The sequence below is a fragment of the Papilio machaon genome, chromosome 10 (genome assembly GCF_912999745.1).
Source record: "Papilio machaon chromosome 10, ilPapMach1.1, whole genome shotgun sequence".
In the NCBI taxonomy this organism is placed as follows: domain Eukaryota; kingdom Metazoa; phylum Arthropoda; class Insecta; order Lepidoptera; family Papilionidae; genus Papilio; species Papilio machaon.
Window position 1 is genome coordinate 2,128,473 of NC_059995.1, and position 25,891 is coordinate 2,154,363.

At 33.5% G+C, this 25,891-nt stretch overlaps 1 protein-coding gene across 1 annotated transcript in view; it reads right to left on the minus strand.

Moving 5' to 3' along the window:
- Positions 1–25,891, minus strand: part of LOC106717492 (ras-related C3 botulinum toxin substrate 2) — a 32,289-nt gene that overhangs the window by 625 nt on the left and 5,773 nt on the right. Inside the window, exons 2-5 of the mRNA XM_045679554.1 lie at positions 3,320–3,391; positions 1,163–1,343; positions 764–898; positions 309–488 (exon numbers count right to left, since the gene is read on the minus strand). Coding sequence (XP_045535510.1) covers positions 330–488; positions 764–898; positions 1,163–1,343; positions 3,320–3,391 — 547 coding nt within the window. The 3' untranslated portion in view covers positions 309–329. The remainder of the gene's footprint in view (positions 1–308; positions 489–763; positions 899–1,162; positions 1,344–3,319; positions 3,392–25,891) is intronic.

A 25,891-nucleotide genomic window follows, 5' to 3' on the forward strand; every position in this document is an offset into this window, starting at 1 on the left:
GATTGGGTGTTTAACTGCCACGCTTGTGTAAATTCCAAAATCCCCGCTCTGTCTCCCCTACTATTATAACATCCAACCTCACAGAACATAGATCTAATGCATTTTTTAACTATTCCCATCGAAGAAAAATAGATTGTTATGATCACATAAATATCTGTAAAAGATGATTTTTTTTTTATAAAAAAATCCAAACAAGTTCTGGAATATGATTCACAAAAATAAGGGAACAACGGTACCTAAACGTACGATCACGTGATGAGATGACCGTTTCATTAACCCACTGAGTTATTGGCGGTTTATGTCATTACCTGTCAGGTGGTTGTGTTGACTTAGAGGAGCTGGCAGGGCCTCCTTGGGGGCTTGACGCGGGGCGCGGGGCACAGCACGGCGCGGATCGCCTCATCGAACACCGTCTTGAGGCCCTTCTGCGTCAGCGCGGAGCATTCGAGGTATTTCACCGCGTTCACCTCCTTTGCCATGCTTAGGCCCTGGTAACAACAATTAATATTTGAAGTTATGTTACAGCAACTAATGTCAGGGCCGGCGTTAGGATAGAGCGCAGTTGGGCGACCGCCTAGACAGAAAGAGGCACCACAGGTCTGCGAATTACATAGTCTCACATAACCCGGCATAATAAAAAAACATACGTCAATGTTGTCGTCATACAACTATTATGACAGTGGCTGACTCACCGAAAGGGTATTCTTACAAAAGAAACAAACAAAGTCGATGGTAAAACCACTCAGAATATGTTACAACGTACCTGTGGGTAGGTGATAGGCGCGAGCTTCTTTTCCTTAAGTTTCTCAATGGTGTCCTTGTCTTCGCGCAGATCCAGCTTAGTGCCGACCAGGATGATGGGCGTTGACGGGCAATGATGCCGCACTTCGGGGTACCACTGCAAACAATAAATAAATACATTATTCAAACATGATAACCTTAACTACATTTAAACTTTTGGAAGCCTTTATTTCAGCAATTAATGAAATGGTTTTCCATTCGAAAATAATTGTGGAAGATTGAAAATGACTTGTAACAGGCGTATTGATTTTTATTTAAGGTTCGATTTAATCTTAAATTCATCTGAACGAAAAAAACATAAACCTCTTGGTCTCCATGGTAAGTTTTCTTGGTTCCTATTTGAAATTTTGTTCTATCTCACCTTGGCTCTAACGTTTTCGAATGATGCTGGGTTGACGAGTGAGAAACATATAAGGAAGACATCGGTCTGTGGGTAGGAGAGCGGTCGAAGGCGGTCGTAATCTTCCTGGCCGGCCGTATCCCACAGTCCCAAGTTGATGGGCTTGCCATCCACCATCACATTCGCTGAATAGTTGTCGAATCTGAAATTACGAGATAAATATATTACAACAATGACTAGTGTCCAACCAATAAATAGTCTCCAATTCGAGAAATACAAAATTGTGATATGATGATTGTTCAATCTCTAAAAATAATGACCGAGTTGTGACTCGCAGGAGAAATTTTCATATTAACTCTCTTCATATTGGCTCTCTGCACCTTGCTCCTTTATACTTGGGGTTACCCGTAGATGTCTTTGCAATGCAAACAGTCGAGTTATAAATATACCTAATTCATTAAAAACTAATAACATATGGTCCAAAACAATCTTGTCTTTTTACACTACCGGTACAAAAAAAAACGTTTGTTCTAAGAACGATGATTCAATAAGCAAGGTCAGTTCACACCATCGTTAAACAAATACCGTGTGTGGGAGGTGACGGGTTCGAATTCTAGCAAAATTTACATTCTATTAATATACTGGTATGTAAAAATTTTTGCTTTATATTATACGAAAACGTTTAGGTGCTATATTTAGTAATTATTCATCTTGTTAATTATATTCCGAAAGTGGTAATATATGAAATAAGTGAGTTGACATATTTGTTGTAAAAAACTAAAAGTGGATTGCGGAGGTTCATTTGGCCACAACGAATGGAGGTTCGTGATCTCTGCCTACCCCTCTGGGTTACAGGCGTGATTGTGTGTTTTTAAAAAACTGAAAAAAATTGTTTATAATTTGTGAATAAAATGAAATTCACATGACCTGACATGACCTTTAACTAAGTATTTACAACATTTTCCTCTAAATGTATTATGTTAAATAAATTTCCATCAAAACATTGCAAAAATGCAGAGTCATCATAAGGTTATTTGTCACTATCACTTTAGAGCGAAAACAAACAAAAAAGGAAGCGTCGGAGGCTCAGGAGTTAAGCACTTAACTACATATGTGCATTTATCCGACGTTCATACGGTGAAGGAAAACATCGTGATGCAACTCGCAAATATGTGTGAATTCCCGAGAGAAAATGACGGCGACGCGGCTCGTGGCGCGTCACGTTCCGTCTACCGAAATGACGAAAAGTGGATTGCGGGGGTTCATTTGGCCACAACAAATGGAGGTCCGTTATCTCTACCTACCACTCTGGATTACAGGCTTGAGTTGTGTGTGTGTGTGACAAACAAAAAAATTCTAAACATTAACACTTTCAGTGCCACCGACTCTGTAAGTGCGAGTTCACTTTAATACGTGAAAATCGTAGTGGCTTTAAACGTATTAAGATAAATAATTTCCATATTATGGAATTCCATATATAGGATTTTATTATACAAAGGACAGTAACAAGAGAAGAATCTTTATGGAAGTAGTAAGATCAATATCGGTCAAGAGGATGTCTCCAATCAATTGTTCAATTGTACCGGACAGCGTCCGGCCGAGGCGATGGCGACAGATTGTCGCCACCCTTCTATAACATCCTTTTAAATATTCATATTTATATTTTATACATATTTAAAGAAAATACAACATTTCAGTTTGTATTTCATTCATTACTACGTAGGGCCACTGTCTCTCAATCTCGCTTGGAAATAAAAATACACGACTTATCGTTAGTTTCTGAGACCAAAAGCCATGTTCAAAACATCTCGTCATCCCTCTGATTATCTTTAACAAAACAGAGATAACAATATAGTTTATACAGGGATTGGTCTCAGAAACCAATGATAAATGGCTTGTAACAAACAACTGCAAAAGTGAACCGAAACAAAACGAAACGCGCGAAAATTTAATGCAAAGTTTGCTCCACCTTATTGCGGTTTCGCACTTTAAGCCTAAATAATAATGGTTCGTTGGAACAATTCATATCAGAAAGTTCGCTTCGGTTTCTTATTTGGTTGAAGGCCTATAATTCTCCTACTTTATTTTAAATGTCGGTAATGTGAGTGAAAAACTTTCTTTTAAAAACAGCATATCTGTCACTATAGTTCAGTATAATAATACTAAAGGTATACTTACACTGTAGGTATGTACTCTCCGGGGAAGGCATTTGTGGTGTAACTGATGAGAAGACATGTTTTACCCACCGCACTGTGAACAAGAGACAAAACAAGTTAGTTGACAGCAACCACAGGTTCAGGAAGGGGTTGTATTACAAAATCGTGTTTTAATACTTTGACAATGTTGACTTGCGGTAAACCGTGTGCCGAGGTCATTAATAAATCAAATGTGACTAATACGTGACATTATACTTAAATAGGGTTATTATGAATATCGTGTAATTGTCGAATTAAATTACACATTACAATAACGGGGTAATTCAACTGCCGTAACACTTTTACACCATACTAGCTGTTGCCCGCGAGTCCGTCTGCGCAGAATATAAGAATAACTTAATTAGCCTATGTGTCCAGAGTACGTTCTACATCTATGTTCCGGAGATACTTTCAAACAAACATCCATCCATCTAAACATTCACATTTATAAAATTAGTAAGATATTTTTTAAAGAAACACAGAGGAGAAAATAAGTTAATGGATACGTTTCACCAGTGGAAATTTTGCTTATGATTATTATTATTATACGTAATAATTGAAATATCAATATTCTTAGTAAATTTTGCCATCAGAATTTACTAAGGGCGTCTTACAAGAAAGGCATAAAACTGCGATCTACCCGACACAAACAAGAAACAACTCTCAGGCACGTCCTCGCTACACCGAGTGAGACGAATTCTTAATGTACCCAAACTTAAACCTAACGACGACCCATAAAAGTTACGACGTATACTGAAATGGCCCTTACTCCAGACTTCAGTTCAGCAATTTATAAACTTTATCGCGACATAAGGTACTAAATTGTATTAAGTATTTATTTTAAGATCACATAAATGACATACTAAAGCGATATTAAAATTATTTGAAAGACATAATAGGTGTAGATGATGAAATTAGATTTATGGCAAAGAAGATGAAAAAAAACCTTCACTGTAAAATGCAAAGAGTTTATATATAAACTGTTTTTTAGAAAAAATCATGAAAATACAACCAATAAATAACGCCATAAAATTGTGAATATATTCATCGTATGTAAAAAAATTGCGTATCCCCGAGCTAGACACCGTTTACAAACAGAGGGCGCTCTTAACCCATATCGTAAGTATGAAATACGCTCAGAGTTCACTCATTATATTCAGTTTCCATAATGAGCAGACATCTCTAACAACTTGTGCTGTAGACGGTGTATTCCTTTTTTTAAACGTAGGTTTTGTGTGCTAGAAAAAGATAGATATAAAATCGATTGTTGATGCAATTGCAGAATGAACTTTATCATTTAGTAATCTACGAAACATTGATTATTACGTCTAATGACGTCACATGATGGTTTAATTTAACATTTTGATTCAATAATCCAGAAAGTATGAATGTTACAAGTTCACACCAAAATGAACACCAAACAATATAAAACTTTATCTATTTTCTAATTAAATTAAAGTATTTAGTATTTATATATCTTACTAGCTGTCACCCGCGACTCCGTCCGCGCGCAGTTAAAAAAAAATGAAAAATAGATGTTGGCCGATTCTCAGACCTACTGAATATGCTCACAAAATTTCATGAGATTCGGTCAAGCCGTTTCGGAGGAGTACGGTGACGAAAACTGTGACACGAGAATTTTATATATTAGATTAAAGTATTTAGTATTTATGTATCTTATTTACTTAATTTTCGGATCGAGTTATTAAAGGCTAGACATAGACAATAAAAATCTGACAAAGTATTCACACAATGGCATTATTTGTCTAGCTCAATAAAGTATCGAGTTTCCAAGCCGAGGTTATCCGATAATATGACGATGCCCTTCTCTTTGGTGGTACGTCTAGAGGTCATAGTGCGATTGAAATCGGTCGCATAACCGCCGAGTATTCAACCCTCGTGCCTAAAGGACGACATCCTGTCAGATGTATCAATTAGGGTTGACCGCACACGATTACGTGAGAGAAATTAAAATACACAAATGTATTTCATTACTAACGCCTATATTAAGTATACGAACGTCAACTCCAATATATAGCGGCTGTTGCGCTTTTTTGCTTTGTTTAGTTATTTTGCGAAAATTGTAAGATAAAGTGAAATTAGATTGTAAAATAATTGTAGGTACTGTAATATACTTTTTTCAGAGAAAAAACTTTCACGAACATTTTTTCGTAGTTTTAACGAAATATTTATAGTATGTCTATGGCTCAAACATTTTACGTTTGGATTGGAACGATATATTCTACATAAATAGAATTAAAAAACGACGCAGGTATATTACAACATAATACATAGTTTTAGTATACAAATCTTATTTTCGATAGACGCACTGATAAGATATGATAAAATCAAGTACATGCGCTGATAATTGATGATAGTAAAAATCTAATGATAACCAAGTTTCCAACCAACATTGATAAAATGGTTTATTTGGTTCAATACAATAGTAGCAAAATATACAAAAACTCTAGATCACAAAGCAATAAATTACCAAGAAATCTAATATATTTTGAGATGGGTACTTTAACTAGATTTTATATTTATTAATAGCTGTAGCTCGCGAATCTGTGCGCGGCAGTGAAAAAAACTTTATGAGCCTATGTGTTCTTCCAGACTATGTTCTAGAACCATGCCAAATTTCATCTAGATCCGTTGAGCCGTTCCGGAGATACCTACCTTCAAACAAACATCAATCCATCTTAATTATTCACATCTATATATATAAAAGAAAGTTGTGTTAGTTACACTATTTATAACTCAAAAACGGCTGAATCGATTTGACTGAAAATTGGTGGGCAGGTAGCTTAGAACCAGGAAACGGCCATAGGATAGTTTTTACCCCGTTTTCTATTTTTTATTCCGCGTGGACGGAGTCGCGGGAAAAAGCTAGTTTATAATATAAGTAAGATTCTAAAATGGAAATACAAAATGTACGAAACATGGGTATTTTCTTCATGTTTAGATAAAGTCAAACAAATCGTGACAAATCCGCCCGATTCAATAATATCCATTAGAACGAAATAAGCGATAATGATAAAAATAAGTCATAACATACTTGCTTCAAACTAAAAAACTAACAATGAGTTTCTGAGACGAAAATCCCCGTTTAAAACATATTGTTATCTCTGTTTTGTCAAAGATAATGACAGGGATGAAGATATGTTTTATACATGGATTTTGTTCTCGGAAATCCACGATTAGACTTCCTACATTTCAGACAAGTAGAGTAGTATTGATTTTAAATGACGTAAATTTACCATCAGTTTAAACAGATTCATAAAAGCCGTTTTGAAAGAAATCCTTCTTACTAACATTATAAATGCGAATGTTTGGATGGATGTTTGTTTGAAGATATCTTCAGAACGACTCAACGGATCTCGTTGAAATTTGGCATATACGAACAACTGTATAATATAGAACATAGTCTGGAAGAACACAAATTACATTTATTTTAATTCCGCGCGGACGGAGTCGCGGGCAAAATCTAGTTATGTAATAAAACTAAAAGCTACAATAGAAGTCTATTCGAATCGGCCACAAAACAAAGGACAACTAAATGGTCTTAAAAGATTAAAACCGACGTTGGAGCGAATTTTAAGCAGTAAGTAGCTTTGGCTGAAAAGACAAAAAGAAATAGAGTGTAGAGGTATTTGCTAGAAAGCATACGGCCATTCGATTTATGTTTTTGACTGTATTTTTCGTTCCTTAAATTTTTGGAAGGAATTTTTCCTACAGTTTAATTTTTTTTATATTATAAGGTGGCAAACGAGCAAGCGGTCACCTGACTCCACCTAAATAGCGATGCGACCGCTGCCCATAGACATTCGAAAATGCAGATGCGTTGCCACCTTTAATCGACAGAGGAGGGGATGCACAGAAAGAGGATATATCCTCTTCCTTTGCGTCCACCCTCCATCAAAATCCACTACCCCTTCGCAAGCATTATTCTGTTCTATTCTTGATGTCCCCAAACATCTATAAGTTATAAAACTAAGCAAACAGAATTATAATTTTATAAATAATTACAACTTATTGCAACAAGTTGATATTTTCAAAAAAAAAAGTTATTTTTACGTTTTCGCTGTCAGTATTAAAGAAAGTAATTTTGCATTTTTCCTTTAACGAGATGATAGTAGGGTTTTATCAATAAGGATGTATTGATATTAAAGCACTTTATGTAATAAATGTCACAACATGATATTAAAAATAAATTAATCTCTTAAGTGACAGCCCTAGATTTATTCCAGTAATAAAGGACTGTCGATTGTCCGACCGGCGGTAACCCTCGACCCGACATGCACTGCGTTGTGCACTTACGATTTATTCAAATATCGGCAATTTGTATGACTGCAATAAGGCGGCATTGTACAGCGAACTAGAGATGTTGTCGACAGGTCAATGACACGTAGTCGCAGTCTAGATCTTTATAAATAACAAGTCATCAGTACTTTTAGTTCATTTGGTAAATAATCTAGATAATCTGAAAGTAGGTTTTGTTGTGTCAACTAATTTTACCTAATACACACAGCCGAATACAGTGGAAGCTAGACTAGTTAGAGTCGAAGGAACTGCGTCATTTTTTTCGCTTACAGAGGTTTTTCCCAATCCAAGTTTCTCGCTCAAAGAGTTTGTCCGTCGGGAACAGAAAATGACTCTCCCTTATAGAGGTTTCTCGCATATCTAGGTGCAATTAAATTTTATAAAGATTTACCAGCTTGTTAAAAGCTTTGAGGCGTTTTTACTAGTAACTTCGTTCAAAATACTCTTATTTCTCTTATCTGGTGTCAATGGTGTTGATAAACTGGTCAATTTTGTGTCAAACCAATCGATCATATCACAAATGAGTCACAATGACACACTCGACGATGACGCATCAGTTATGGTTTAATGAAAACAAAAAATATGTGTACAAATCACTGTCGAGTGCACCATCGATAATTATAACGGCCTGACCTTGTTTACTGTGTCAGGTTTAATAGCTCACGATTTAGATATTTGTATTTGTACAAGTTTACAAAGAGTTTTCACTGCCGAAACAACTGTATAAAATAGTTCCCTAATTGAAACATCCATCGACTAATCCCTGTACAAAAAGTACATTCTCTTTAATGAAGAGTCTTTAGGGATTTATGAACGAGCTAAAAATTGTTGAATTAAAACTGTTTAGATTACTATATGTTTTAACTAAATAAGTATTCCACAACAATTATTTAATAGCAGGAAATACGTATGATTAACTCACAAAGCTGATGCAGTTACGTTTAACAGGATATCCTATTAATTGCGTTTCCAAGTTACAAATCCAATACAATTAAATAATGCATAGGTCATGTGGAAAAGTATAATTTTTCTAACAATTATGAAGATAAACATTGTCTTATTTAAATGGTCATAACATTGTTGCAACGAATTTTCATTAACGGAATATCATCGATCCTATAATACTAGTATTTGCCCGCGACTTCGTCTGTGCAAAATAGTCCGAAGCATCTCGTGTGTTACTGGAGGCTATGTTCTACACTTGTGTCAAATTTCAAAAGGATGCGTTGAACCGTAGTTATCGAGTAAATATGTAAGTCAAACGTATCCCACAGGAACCTTACACATTTCCGGGATCATCGGGTAGCCTATCTGTTCTTCCAGACTATGTTCTACATCTGTGACGAATTTCATCGAGATCCGTTGAGCCGTTCTGGTGATACCTTCTAACAAACATCCATCCATCCATCTAAACATACGCATTTAAAATTATTAGTAAGATAAATGCATTTAGATTTTGATATTCATTCAGAAAATTCCTTCAGACAGTTAGACATATAGTACGGTGCATAATACAGCTGAGAAAGTATGATATATGATGGAAACAAGTGAGACATATAATCAAGTCTAAAGCGTACATTATACGTTGCGAGCGAAACATATGTGAATAACCAGACGCGGACACGGCAAAATCATAGGGTTGCTACAAAAAGATTTATCACAAAAATATATTCAGATTTTTATGACAACTTCCCTAAAAATGTAAACTTCTCACAGTAATATGCGAATGTCTTTTTATAGTGGGTTTTTTACATCACTTGGTGAAGGAAGTCTAAATTCGTAATATTCAAAGACCTTCAGAGGATCGTGTCTGTTTTGTTACTTCTGTCAATATACTATGAATGTCTCAAACAACCTCATTGTATTTATTCCCACCAATACACCAAAAGAAATAAACATTCCTTTATCATTTTAGCGTTAAACTTAATAAATACAGGCCCTGTACAATCGAAAACTCAAAGCGTAAAAAAAGAAAAGAAAGACAATAACTGCAAGGAGCTTCAGAACTGGTTTAAATCTGTATAAATCGGGTTTGACAGCCCTGTACAATCTCAGCGCTGTGGGAGAGTTACTCTACGTGGTTATAAATAAACTGGGGAGTAAACGTTATGTGGTCATTCATCGTAACACTGATTAATACGCCTTTGTTTGAGCTAGCGCGTATCTTCGGTATACTTTGAACGCGATCAATGATGTAATTCCTTCACACACGTGTTTATCTTCCACCTTATAGGGAAAGAAGGGCTAATAGGGGAAGAATGCTGCTATTCGAGTTTAGTATTACATACTTATCCTATAAAACAAATATAAAAAATGCTTTTTTATTTATTAAAAAAAAACTACTCTTAATAATTCTTATTATGCCCAATATTATTGGAATTTTCAATGTCACAAAATACTAAAGAACTAAAGTTGTTGACAAAGAATGTTATTTGTTTTTGTCCTTTGCCCTTGTGTTTTAATATCAGGGAATGTTCGAGAACCGTTTTAGCGATACAAGTTCACACGACGACAATATAAGCCAAAAACACTAGATCAACCGGTCGTTGACCTTTAGTCTGCGTTTAAATAATGCATCAAGGCGTCACTGCACACGTAGATAATGGACTAGTTTAACCACGTGTGTATACCCTATACAAACAAATAAATCGGTCGGGCTTATCTCTCGGCCATTATCCGCACCTTACTGGTTTATTACTTACGTGTTAATGGTAACTACGACATCATAAAATTCTAATAATCTTTCTTATTTATATTTAATGTCTATGGACTACGCATTAAGAGCTTATAAATCGAAAGATAATAATGTTTTAATATACTACTCAAACCATCGCTAAGACATAGACAACAGATATATTTAGGATTTTTATTGATTCGTAAGTTTTACTATTACACTTTCAGTGGAGTGTTAATGCACGATATTTTGGCTTTACTATTCAAATAACAGATTGTAGTCATGGAATGGTTGTCTCCTGTAATAAATAGATAGAAGCCCTTAAATGCTCCACTTAGTTAGACCATTTATCATTCTGTCAAAAATTGAACATTGACAAGGAGCGTCTGAACGTTGAATTAGTGACAATCGTATAAAAATGAAAATTGGAGAACTTTTCTTTCTTTGTATGAGGGAAATAATAACAAAACCTATTCATTTGATACTAGCAGTTGGTCGCGACTTCGTCCGCGCGTAATAAATATAGCCTATCACCCGGGTATTTTGTAACTTATCAACAGTGAAGGAACTTTTCAAATCGATTCAGTTGTTTAGAAGCCTATTCAATGCACACACACAAACAATCAAATCTTTCCTGTTTATTATATTAGTATAGGTAAGACTAGGAATGTGTTACAAACAAGTTAGTGTTAGTTACTCAACCACTTCAAACTTCAAAAGACCATGTCAATAGTTTTACATACAGTAAATTTAAGAGTCGAATTTAACTCATGAATGTTGTATTTAATTTTATATTTTTTATATTACAAGGTGGCAAACGAGCAAGCGGCCACATGAATTCGCCGAAATGGCGAAGCGACCGCTGCCCATAGACATTCGCAATTGCATATGCGTTGCCTACCCTCAATTGACGAAGGAGGAGACGCACAAAAAGAGAATATTTAACTTTCCTATGTTATACCTATTCTACTGAAATAAAAACAATAACTATCTACTATACTATAAGACAATAAATGTATAATCATTAATGAAATTTGATCGTGAGCTTTTATTTCAAGTTTCACATAAGCAGATTTTAAAAATAAATCCAAAATTTTAAAATTTCCTTTTTTTTTAATTTATTTATTGTTCAGCTTTATAAAATACTAGTAGTCGCCCGCGACTCCGTCCGCGCGGATTAAAAAAAAAACATAATAAGTAAGTAGCCTATGTGTTCTTCCACACTATGATCTACATCTATGCCAAATTTCATCCGGAGATACCTTCAACCAGACATCCGTCCATCCAAACATTCGCATTTATACTATTAGTAAGAAGTAAGATATCAAAAATAATATATCATGATAAATCACCATATTTATTTTCATTTCAGTACATTTCGTTGTCAATGTACTTGATGGAGTGTAGTGGTATGTCCTCAACAATGAATCGAGCAGAATGACGGAGCAATATTTCATCGTTACCATCAAATCTGACAGGTCACGTGCCTCCGTAGCGAATGTACAGTTAACCACGGAAATAGTCTTCCAAAGCAAATTAGAATAAATAATAGATTTATTTATGCTAGGAATATAAAGTAAAGTTGCCACTATCCTTCGTTACGATTGAAAGCCTACACAGACAGGCGCATCAAATTCCAGATATGGTGGCCATATTGACCTTTGGATTTTTAGTAATTTACTACTGAAATGCATACTGAAAAATCTATAATACCTTACTTAAATTTATGAGTACTCAGACAAACTTACAAACCTCAGAATCGTTTTACGTTTCCTCGTATAACAACAAAACAAATCTTGTGACGCATTCGTTGCGTCAAAAGTGACTCAGCGTGGCAACATTGCCCTTAATTCCCTTCCACATCTGCTCGTTATGACGTTCACAGATTATGTCATTCATAGTTAATACAGCACTGGACGTCGAAATAATAGATAATAACTTCCCTATGTTTACTCACAATTAAGGAAGTTCAAATGACATTTGAGTTCAGACAACAATTTTTCACTGTCTGTGAAACTTAAACTTTGTAAAAAAAATGGTTATAAATGAAATTCGTAAGTTCTAAAACATTTTCAGTACAGTTTCTTACACTAACTTATGTACATTTAATCCGCATAATGAATGTATGCGTTTAAGCATTATACGACACTAGCTGTGGTCCGCGACTCCATCCACGCGGTATTAACAAAACCCTTATGTAAGTAGCCGATGTGTTCTTCCAGACTATGTTCTAAATCTGTGCCAAATTTCATTGAGATCCGTTGAGCTGTAATGAAGATACCTTCCAACAAATAACCATCCATCTATCTAAACATTCGCATTTATAGTATTAGTAAGATTAGTTTACACTATTAAGCCTTTTAATTGGCGTCACAAACCAAAAAATTTGCCCTATATCTCGTTATAAGTATCATATATCGTTATATATGATAGCAGAGTTCAGTGAAATACAAAACGTGAACAACTTATCAAGGGTGTAGATTGTTAGAATTATTTAGATTTATAAAAGTACTTGAAGGGATATTATCTCTTATTAAAATCAGAATTGTGATCGAATCCGTGATAGGTATATCTACCGGTTTCTTTTTAATACACATCTTGATAAGAAACTACAGTTCTCTGTAAAAGCATTATATCGATGGTTCCTATGAATAAGGGTCAATGAGCAAATTGACAAGTTCACAGGAGAGGCTCTCAAAGTTTCAACATTTAGGAAAAGATGCCGCATAGGCCCTTTTACATTAGCAATAAAAAAAAACACGTTTACATCTGTAAATTTGTATTTAGTGCATGTTTTTAACTAGACCAAAACGTAGCTTTTAACATTTTAACATGAAAAAGTAAAAATCGTCAATTTGTTACTTTGGCCATTATACATAGGACCCATCGATATTTTACTATCAGAAAGTAAATAAACGTATATTTAAATCGAGACCAATTACATAAGAATAAAAAACTTTGTAATTCAACACCATATCGTCGTTGGTAGTCGCTATTAAAGAATTAATGAGACAATTTAAATCTTAAAGAGATCGTCGGCAGTAAGTTGCATGTGTTTTTGTAACAAATTTTTATTTAAAATTTGTTTAATTAAAAGATGGTATAGTACATATAAAAAAAACAACATCTGTTGCAATTACGCAAACAATAATAGAACGATCGATTAACTTAAACCGACTGAAACTGTATCAATCAATTACGAAACAACGGCAACTTTTGCAACAGCTGCTATTGCATAATTTGGAAAGTTATTCGATAATGAACGAAAATATAATCAACGTAAATAACAATTTACTGTTTTAATATGACCATCTACTAGCAAGTAACTAACAATGTAACTATAGAGTTCCACTGACGTGATATTTTGACCCAAATCCTTAAATATTCTACATTCATAAATGACGTATTAGTATCACCAATCTCATATCATCCCTTAGTGATAGCGTGACAACTGAATTCAGCACAGAATTGACTTATAATTCCGGACAGAAGGCAGCGGATATATTACAAAACCGACAGTATAGCAGGAATGCTTTGCCATCGCACCGCGTTCACTGACACGACCAATTATAATGCCACTCGACTGCTCGTGTGACTTACTCATGCGTGCGTCACATCGATTCCCATAGATAAGGGCGACTACAGACTGTAAGGGTCAAGACACGCGGTTGTATGAACACCTGTTTGACAGCATTCTTAAAATTTTAAATAATTTGTATTCTAGCTGAAGTTATTATTCTGCGAATTTACTATAAATCAAATTACGAAACGAAACTTCCAAAAAACTTAGCCGATTCAAACTCAAGAATAAACTTTGAGCCTAACCTTGATACCATTAAAACCTCCCTTCGAGTTATTTTTAACCATATATAACCTTAAAGAACAAGATAAATCTCGACTAAGACAGATCAATGATCGTCCCAGTTCCGTATCGATTGCATTGAACAAAGAAGAATTGTTTATTGCCAGCTAACCGCTCGGTGTACATTTCTATTTCCATTTCTATTTCCGTTTTTTTTTGTACTGTTTTTCGGTCTGTTGCATTTGTAATAAGGAAAAGGGAAGTTAAACACGTTCAGTGCCACTGATTCGATGTAAAATTCGTGCAGCACATAACTTGCTAATTGAGATCTTAAGGATATCAAAACACAGCTTAGTTCTTGGTACTTTAAGTGTCAGATTGTTCAACAGTATTTTAACTTCAGGAGATATAACAGAGATCTTAACACGTTCACTGTTATGGCCTGATGAGTTCATTTTCATGCGAAGAAATCTTAGTAGCATGGAATGTGTTAAGCGTCATAACTTCAATCCTATCATCTGCTCAAGGCCGAGTAGAATGATTTCCAGCTGCGACTGACTCACGCATGAACTACTTGGCGCTCGAACCAACCGCCTTCATTCATTCTATTATAAAACTCAAACAAACATCCTAGATATATCGAGACGTTAGCCGATTTCTTACTTCAAGTATTTATAGTCGAAACCTTAATCCATAATTCAATGGTATTTGATTATATTAATATTTCAAATATTCTATTGGGTTAGCTTTTAACCTTTGCATAAGGAGGAACCCTGCAATTTAATACCTTTTCATTACAACGAATATCAGCCTGTATGAAAAGGTTAATTGATTACTTACGCAAGTTAAATCCGTACGCAATTAAAATTTAAGTGGCAGAGAAAACCACCCTGTATATTCGGAGTGTAGAATCAAAGCTCTCCCTAGAGCACGCCGAGCGGATGTGGCGGACCTTTTCATTCAGGTTTAATATGTCTCCTATTAGTAGAGTCTATGTGATACTATGTTAGTGTGGGTTCTATTACACCAGGTTAAAAATATATAGTTAATTCCTTTCTTTCTGAAAATATACAGGATAAATATATGTTATAGTAGATATACATATCGACGTTGGAAAGCGTAAACGCTGTAACCCCGAAAGTATGAACTTTAAAGGAGAGCCAAAAAATGATAACTCGTGAGCTGATACACCTACAAGCATGCGGTATTTAGCAATGTTGTGTAGTTTGTGCTAACCTATAATAAAATCATTATCGTTTGATAATGGTTGAAATTATTAACGTGTGAAAAACATATTCGCCATTTCAAGGGTTACAGCGTTTATGCGTTTATGTAACATACATGTGAAAAAAAAAATTCTTCATGTTATTAAATATAGTTTACTCTTAAATGTTTCAATGATTTTCCCAAGAGGATTACAGTGCGAATAAAGAATTCAATTCAAGCCGAGATCAAACCAAAAGCAAGCACGTTTATAACACGATAACACTCATATTATAAAACAATACATAATATTATGCATATAGGATATGATATGTTAGTCACAATACATAAGAAACCGCTTTCGACCTGTGAATTTGTACGCGCGGAATTAAAAAAAAAAGTAATGTTTTAATACTTATGAATATTTTTTCTCTTTATTTTTGTTACTAACATTACTTATTAAGTCTTTACTAACCCTAGTATAATAATATGGATCTTTGTAGTCTGAATTAAATAAACATTATTATTATTATTATTATTATTAATACATGTGTTACATGAAATTATGTACTATAACTATGCCAAATTTTTAAAGATATGTCGAACCTTTGCAAAGTTATTGAGTAAATATGAAAATCAAACATATTCCGCGAGAATCGTATACGATTGTGTTCAGATCCGCGCAGCCGTTATATATATATAAATATATATATCTCCAGTACCTAGTGACAAACATCCATCCATCTAAACATTCGCATAATTAGTGATAAGTAAGAAGTGATAAGAAGTGATTGTAGGATTAAATTCGATTTTATAATTATTTTTTAAAAAAAAAAGGAACTTTTTAAGGTGTTTCTTTTTACCCAACAATCATAAAATTTAATAACGGACATAACCAAGAAAGAGATTAAATATAATTCATCAAAAAATTTAATAACAACTTTCATCTTGGTCGTGATGTTATGAAAAAATAATACTTAGGGTCTAATATAAAGGGTAACCGAATTACAAAACAACAAGACCACTGAAGTAAAATATTAAAGTATATTAGAAAATAATGTACTAATGCGGAAAGAAACAATTCTGAGAATGTTATTTCATAACTATGTGTTTGATTACAATAGTTTTATATCATGTTCACACGAATGTTATAGTCGTGCGTTTCCACTGCCGAAATACATGTTACACAAATATATTGTTATCTCAGTTATTCAAAAGAAAATGAAAGATGCGAACATGTTTGAGAACTTCAACACTGTTATACCACAGTAACGTTAACATGTTTATCCACTTTGAACTACAATTCTTTTTCCCACCAACAGCCGTAAGAAAACATTACCATGAGTTTTCACTGTCACAAGACCGGTTTAAAAAATATTATAACCTATGTTTTTGTATATTGTGTATGTAACTAATAAACTCGAAAATACTGGACAAATTTCAAAAAATCTTTTGTCATTAGAAAGCTTCACTGAGAAACATAAGCTATATTAATAGAATAATTTTTCGATCGAAAGCTTTACTAGCTTAAATAAAAACACTATTCGAATAATAGTCAGAAGTCATTTATTAAATCATAACCTCAAACTTTTATATAACGAGTGTGCATTAACTTAGCTATAACTTAACGCAATATTTTCCAAAGTAATTACTCGGTTAAGTTGAAGTGTCGGAGATCATCATGCTTAACGACTTTAAGCCTACGACCGTTCCGGCTTTATTATTTTTTTACAACATTCATAACCTTACTGCGATGTAATGAAAAAATTAAAATACGATCCTTGTAAAAAGTATTTCATTATTAAAAAAACTCAAGCAAATTAACACGTGAGATAACTACGAGTGTAATTGCATTTTTTTATTGAGAAGTTACAGTTTATAATCACAGATAATAATATTTAACAGGATCTCTAATCACATATACCTTTACGTATTTCGTACCGTCAATATATTCGGCAATCAAAACCATTTTCCTGTCTTAATCAATGTATTTATATATATTTATAGCAATAATATTACAAGGAAAAACATGAGATTGAACTCTATTTTTCCTGTGCAGAAACTTTTTTCCATCCTTCTCTATCCCTCTTGAGGACATCCTGTGCAAAATGTAAGTCTCTCTTTCCCTCTTAGGGGAAATTGTCGACAGACGGGGCCAACTGGGAGCACTTTATTTACCCGTAAACATGCAGCTGTGTGGAAACAAGAGGTTCCAGAATTAATTTACTCGCGCCTTGTTTACGTTGCACTTGTGAACTTTACTGTGGGTTTCCACTGCACAAACACACGTATAAAAACACGTTGGCATCTCTTTCATTCTTCTTCAGAAACAGTGATGGCAATATACAGTACAGGTGCTCTGTCAGCAGAAACACAAATTAAAATGTACTAGTAAATGATGAGATACCTACTAAAGTTAAAGGATTAAAAACCTTAATATTTATTCAAAACTATTAAAATACAAATCATGATCAGTGCATAAAACTCTTACCAAAAAACACAAACTTTAATGTTTCTTCGGTATTTCTACTATCAAATGTTCTCGGGTTGGGAATTGCTAATTCCAACGGAAATGCTTATTACCTAGGGAATGGAACAAACGGACAAGTAGTTTCTGAGTAATCTATGTGTATCTAAAGGAAATGTAAATATCTTAGTATTTCGCAGTACTTCTATTTTGTATTTTTTCCATTTTCTAGGTAAGGGCAATGAGTCTTTGCCTGTCTACGAAAAGCCCATAAAAATGTTGTTCCCGATTCGATTAAAAGTTGGGAACTGTTTTTAAGAACATTAATTGAATAATACTATCAAGGACTGGGAGAAATATTTCCAATCCTCAATACGCGCTTGATTTACAAATGCGAAACATCCAGACTGTTCGCGAAGGAGCCTGGAATAATCATTGATTTTATCAATTTGTGTACATTAACATACAAGAAAAATGTATTTATTCAGTTCTTTGAAGTATTTCTGAGTTACGAAGTATATACATTATTTAAATTTATGTATTCTATTTCACTTATTTTTCTAAAGTCAAAAAAAAAGTCACGACTGACCTACATATACCCTTGGATATTTATCTCTCTATCGAATGTCAATGATAGGTTTTCTTTATAACATTATTTAAGGTGCTTAATAACATATCATGTAAAAAATATATGAAGCAAGTTGAAGTTAACATCATACAATCCGCGAAGCCACCGTAAAGAGGTCAGTGGCCCGTAACCTAGGGTTGTCGCTGCAAGGAATTAGGGTAGAATAGTAATTACTGGGAAGCGACTAGGGTTGCCGGTGAGCTCAAACAGCTTTGTACGGATGTGACAGTTACGGTTTGTTGAGCAAAAGTTTTTTTACGGCACGTAAATTTGGATAAGGCTGGAGATATTTTCTGCCAGTTTCAAAAGACAAACAAAACACCGTTACTACGTGTAACATTTCATTTCTACTCTACGTAACAATTCGAGACTTACAACTCCGATATTCATCTAAACTTTCTAGGTTATATTTTATCCCTAAGCCATTGTTGGAACTCTCTAAAATATTATATAGACCGGAATAGTATGGACATTGAAATACTCCGATATAAAATATATGAATGTTCCGGAGAATCTTAAATAAAACTTTTCAAAATACTATTTTTAAAGAATAATAATACCAAAGAAAAACATGAACAGTTTAATTGGGACTAAATAAAAGTTAAAGAGGTAAAAATTTCTATATCTGTGAATTCATAATACCAAAGCAACTTTAAATTAAATGAATTACTACCCCGTTAGTTCCTACTTAGTCATAAAGTTTTGGGTTAATTGCTAGAAATACGAGTAACAGTGGCATTAATTACATATGAAGCTTAGGGGTCTAGTAACAGCTTAATGTGCTTTGGGAAACTTACATGATGCTGTACTAACTACAGCAAATAAAACGTAACTTATTTAGATATATTAAACCCTATGTTACAATATTACATTTTATTTTATAGTTGATCATAAAACGGTGTTGAATTTTTATGGTAATTTCATTTGACGAGCTAAGGAATAAAACGCTACCGCTTTCCAAGAATTTCGTTGCATTAAAACATCCTAATTGCGACCTTCTTACTAACACTATAAATTCAAAGTATAGATGGATGGATGTTTGTTAGAAGAAGGTATCTCCAGAACAGCTTAAAAGATCGTGATGAAATTTGGCATAATACAAAGACCGTGCTGACGGAGTCGCAGGCAAAAGCTATAAGGATAAGAAATTGTGGATTTCAGTGACTGCTTTCTACCACAATAAATATTAAACTCTTCAAACTTTCATTCAAAACGTTTTTGTAACATGTCAAACAATTGAAGACTGATGAATTTTATCCGGAGCAATGGAATTCATGTTATCTATTCGCACGTGTAACGCCAACCTTGTACTCCCCTCGCACGGAACCGGTCTATCCAGACAACGAGATTTTGCATCGAATATTTCTTTATCAAAACCAACTATTTAGACCCGCAAGTACATTGCTTACACTCACTGAGATGGCTCTAGTACAACAAACTAGTGGTTTTACCATTTTGAAATGTACATTTATTTTCGCTTTTAAATACCCAGGCTGTTTTATTTCAGTTGCTTTGCTATATATAATCCTATTATTAAGATATTATTTATTATAGTTTAATAAAGAAATCGTGCACAAATGTCTACGACCGCATTACCTTGTATTCTTAGGGGGTCAAGTCATAAATTAACGGTGATGAACTCAATTTTCACCACAAGTTATTAGGAACACATATGGCGACAATAAAATTTAAAAAACTCGCATTAGAAAGAAATTAATTATGAAATTATACAGATCTTGATTAAAAAAGTAAAACATTTAGTATAATGCAAGAATTTTTACCGGGAAATATTTTTAGAACGCCTGTAAAATTTTTATTAGTAGTTAGTAGTATTGTTATTGATAACAAAAATTATAATAAACTCATTTAATCCACTAAAATAAAACATAAATATTACACAATAAGTCATGAAAACCAGAGAACTATTAATGTATAGACAAAATTTTAAAGGAGAACACCTCGAATAAAAGATAATAAAACAATACAGTACGACATATTGACCGTAGATAACGCATAATTGCATTTTCACACGCACAATGCGTTACTTATCTTGCACCTGACTTAGCAAGACTGCGTTTTATTTAAATATACATGTTTACAACTTTAATATAAAATATATGAACAAAGAGGTGACAAATGAAACAGTCTATTCCTCACATTAGTTGCGCTGTATCTTTTTTTTCCACTACCTAAACGGTTTTCTAAATAAAGTAATTCACAAACACTGTCGCGATTCGAATATCGGAATTTAAAAAAAAAACTGAATTACTATCAGCTATTCTGTAATCCATCTTTGTTCCAAATGACTTATAGTTCCGTTCTACCGATCTAGAGTTAAGTGGTTACAAACAACTATATATTCATTCAAACTTTCGCATTTCTTATAATTAATAGGAGTATAATCAAACAAGGATATCAGGCTCTATAAAAGAAGCGCTACTATCACGGTTACTTTCAGAAAATATGTAAAGCCTACAAGGGATTAGAAAATTGCCTAAAAGAATAAATTACATGACAGCTACATATTAACAAGAGGGCGCTAGTGTGCTTACATAATTAAGTTTGAATTATGCCCATCGAGACAGATATCTTTCGATCTATAAAATCTATATATATAACCTCCTTCTTTTTGAAGTCGGCTAATAAAAGAAAGTTGTGTTAGTTACACCATTTATAACTCAAGAACGGCTGAATCGATTTGACTGAAAATTGGTGAGCAGGTAGCTTAGAACCAGGAATAGGACATAGGATAATTTTTACCCCGTTTTTATTTTTTTTTATTCCGCGCGGACGGAGTCGCAGGTAAAAGCTAGTTTTACATAAAACAGATTCCATGTGAAAATATCTGTATGAAATAAATATTTTTGGTGTGCACGTGTTGTTACGTAAGATACGTTGTTTATAAAAAATAATAATAAACAATCATCCACTGTTGCTATCAGCAGATGGCCGGCCTTATGTATACTTACGTTCATGTTTTTTGTAGCAATATTATAAACACTACGTAACTTGTAGATCACCGCTATGACATAGAATGAATGCAGAATTGCATTATATTCCATTACTTAGCAAAATTCTTTACACAGTTATGTGCATTGCAGTAAATTTCACATTATAGACAATTACTTTATCGCAATCTTGTATTATCTATGGCTATATATGTTTTTATTATACTACTAGCTTTTGCCCACGAATTCGTCCGAGCAGAATTAAAAAAGTAGTATGTGTTATTTGAGATTATGTTCTTATCTCAATGTCACGTGATCCTATGTGTTCTTTCAGGCTATGTTTTACATCTAAACCAAATTTTATCGAGATCCGTTTCGCCATTCTGAAGATACCTGTCCCCCAAAGAAACAAACATCCATCCAAACATCCGCATTTAGTAAGAATAGGATTTGACATTTTTTCCTTCATCAGAATCATAAATTACTAAATAAAAATTTCAACAAAATTTTAACTGCACTTACATAATTCACAATTAACCTAGAAACGTTACCATTTTTATAAAGTACTCATTAATTAATTTGAAGAACACTTTAGAAATCGGGTTTGTAAAACATTGACAACAACAATTTCTTGAATTGACAGTTGAAATTACGACTGGTTTTAATCTTTTTATTTTTCCGAAAGAATGAAAAAACTTAATTTACCTACTATACCAACTATATGATTCCATTGAGGGGCTCGGAGCCTACCCTATTTTAGGGGTAACTAGGCTATAGGCAACCACGATGGTCCATTGCGAGTTGGTTGTCTTCACACATATCTTTGAATTTCTATGCATATGTATAACGATGTATTCCTTCACCGTTAGAACGTCGAATAGATGTATATAATATATGTAAATCGAAAAACACTTCAAATTTACTTAGGAACCTCTATTTATATTATAACCAAATGAAATAGAAATTCTGTATTGAAACTTCACGTCAATCTGGATTCTCATTTCATCTCGTATCAACGTTCAATTCGCTATGATTTCAAATTCTTTCTTTGCCTTGGCTTTAAAAAGTAATACAGCTACAGATAAAATACTGGCTGAAATAAATGTAAAAGGAGGTTTGAACTTTTCAGAACTCAGTAAAAAAACTGTTATGTTCCTTAATCAAAAAACTTATCAAACTCTATTTTGTTTAATTTTTAGTGAAAAAACAAATTCTTTTAACAACTTTATTGCTCTTCTTTTAAATAGCTTTCATACATTTTTATTAAGACTAATTATTCTAACATCTTACTAACTTCTACACAAATTTTCCTACAAAAATTACATAATGTTACAGATTTTATATTAAAGTAAGAGATTTGTTTAATATTTTCAAAATGGAGTAAACGAAAATGTTTCTCGGTTTATATTTTTGCATTCAATGCTTTCAAAACCTTTGCAGAAATGAGTCAATATTTTTAAAAAGCCAGCCAGTCCATTAATAAGTGCTCCGTAATGTTCCCTACTTCATTATGCCGTGTTTTCGAATGAAATTCTACTAGAGAGCCCTTTTAATATTCGTGAAATGAAACGAAAAACATTCAAACATTTCTATAAATTCCTAGATAGACGCGAGATCAAAATCGCCGTTAAAAAATGTTAAAATTTTAAAAGACAATTTAAATTAAACACTCCCGCGACCGTAACCAGATACGGTATGTTGACAAACTATGATTTTACAATCTACTAGCTGCCGCTCGCGTCTCCGTCCGGGGGGAAAAAAATAGTAAGTAAGCCTATGTGTTCTTCCAGATTATATTATAATTTACACCCATGAAAAATATCATCAAGATCCGTTCAATCGTTCCGGAGATACTTTCCTCCATCAATCCATTTCTCCATCGAGATTCCTTGAGCCGTTATGGAGATACCTTTTAACAAATATTCATCCCAACTTTCGCATTTATAATATTAGTAAGATTTCATCAAATAACATTAATCTAGCATTTTTTACAATACCACACCTTAGGTATAAAATTTGACGTTCCATCGTTCTTAATTTTCGAGTTAGATTTGAATGAAATATACGAACGATAAAAGGTCAGGAATGTTTGCAATGTACATATGCGGAAAAGGTCATAACCCCGTTAAACTTTACCGTATTATACATGTACGCTATTCCACGATTTATGTTTAATCCTTTTTCATCGCAACAAAACGCAAAACAAACGCTGCCATTTCCACGCTGCGCTGCAGGAAATTTATTGAGAAATAAATAAAACCACCTGGTAATGAATGCAGAGGACAATAAATGTTACGTAATACTTTAGTATCAATGGATGGATGTTAATACCACGTTACTCCAGTGCTGAAAGGACCTGGATGAAATTTTAATAAAAGCTTGATTACAATCTGTATTAGTACATAGACTTTTTTTTCAGCTTTTCTTTTTTTTGGAGTCTCATTCGGAGACAATTTTATCATTCAAGTAGGTTCTATATGTCTGTGTGAATAAACCCGAATGTACATACAGGGTGTGTAAATTTATTTTGTTATCCTTGCCAACATCAAGTGTAATACTATGATAACACGGACTTAGTACTTAGCGTTAATCTCATTTGCTGTTTACATGCTGTAAAACTATTAGAGCTCCAATCGAAATGGTGTAAACAAGAAACTTAATCGTATTTTCATATCATCCTGTATACATTGAAAGTTATGAATCATCTTTCGAAACTTGAACAGTAACTTGCAAATTGGAAGAGCAATGAATCGTAACCATTATCTTCTATTGTTTATAGGTAACGTGTTAATTCTCTGCACACATACATTGCGGGCTTAATTAGAGGCAGAGTAGGACGAATGAGGTCAAACGCCGAGATATGTTGCAAACAACTACATTTCCCAGTATTCACTTTACCGAGAAGTTTATTGGTTTCTCATTAATTCAGCATTGTTTTCTACACAATCTGAAAAACGCAGAGTGTGAAATACTCGAAATGAGACAGAAACATTAGCCTCAAATTTTCTTAGTTAATTACTACGAATGGTTAACCAATAGTTTTATTGTATTATTCATTAAGATGTAAATGTAATAAAGCAAAAATGCCCGCATCTCCTCAGTCTGCCTTAACTCAACAAAACTAATTTAGATTAGGAAATTGGTTTGTAACATTTAACGAATTGCTTAAGCCAGTAGGAATTGATCTTCACTTATATTTCTCATACAAGCCAAAATGTAGAAATTGTATTATTTTTAAGTTAATTAAACACTTCCGTACCTATATGTTATTCTATACCATTTTTATTACGAAATGTTTTTTGCACTCATTTATTTAGGATGTGGTTGTTTTGTGGTTAAAAAATAAGGAAGCAGAATTTAATTAACGAGTTTATTAATTTATACCTTTAAAAATAACTAAAACCTTGACATATTGATAAAAAAAATAAAAATATCGTCAATTTTTTTAAACAATAATATTAATTACTAAGTATATTAAATCAAAAAGACAAATTGAGTATGTCATCCCCATAAAAAACATTTTAAATAACACAGGAAAAAATAATTAACAATAATAATCAGAAAAATGTAATAGTTGCTAAGCGGATCCGTTCGTGTACATTTAAAAAGGTATCTACACTAAGGACTAACTCTGAGTGTAGTAGTTAGAAAAGCAGTACTCACATAAAAGGAAATTCTAAAAGAACTCTATCTTCAGACTTTTACAGTAACTTCCTTTTACAGAGTATAAAAATTGCAGTAGCTTCACGGCAAATCTATCAGACTTATAAACTAGCCGGGTCCCTAGTGACGTAGCAGTAGACATTGCAAATATTGATTTTCCGGTCGACATAGCGCCGTCACATAGGAAAACGGCAAACTTTACCGCAGTTGATGTCTTCATTAAGGCTAGCGGTTAACCATCGATGGATAGAGATAGTTATCCGGGTTCGATTTAATATAACCCGGTTATTTGTTATTACTATTTTGCGATTAACAAAAAGATGCGTATAAAATACCTACCTTATAACGGACAACATATTAAGTAACTGAGCCCAGCACCTTCAACGATCTTGTTCTAAATTTCGGATTGAGTAATTTAAAGTATTTTAAAATAATTTTTCTAAAGATTTTGTAGAATTCGAAATTTTATAGTAATTCTGCCAAGGATTTTGTAAAATTTAAAATCAATATTCAGGACCGAGCCAGTATGAAGGTTAGGGTCGGGTCGCGGCAACCGCATGTCATTGTTGAGGTTTTTACCCGCCATTTAAAACTGGCCAGTGCTTTAGATACGAAATAGTTTTGTTGCTCGCATAAACACATTGCCAATGCATTAGCAATCTCAAAATAATTACACCAAAAGGTAATAATTAAAGTGTAACACATGCACATTTCATACCAAAATGGTCTTGTGACAAAAAATCTTAGAAACATCTAAGAAATATGAGCATTGACCTCGTTTTATAACTACTTCTTTTATTTGAGAATGTACGTTGCGTCAATTATTTTGAGCCATGATCATGCACAGAGC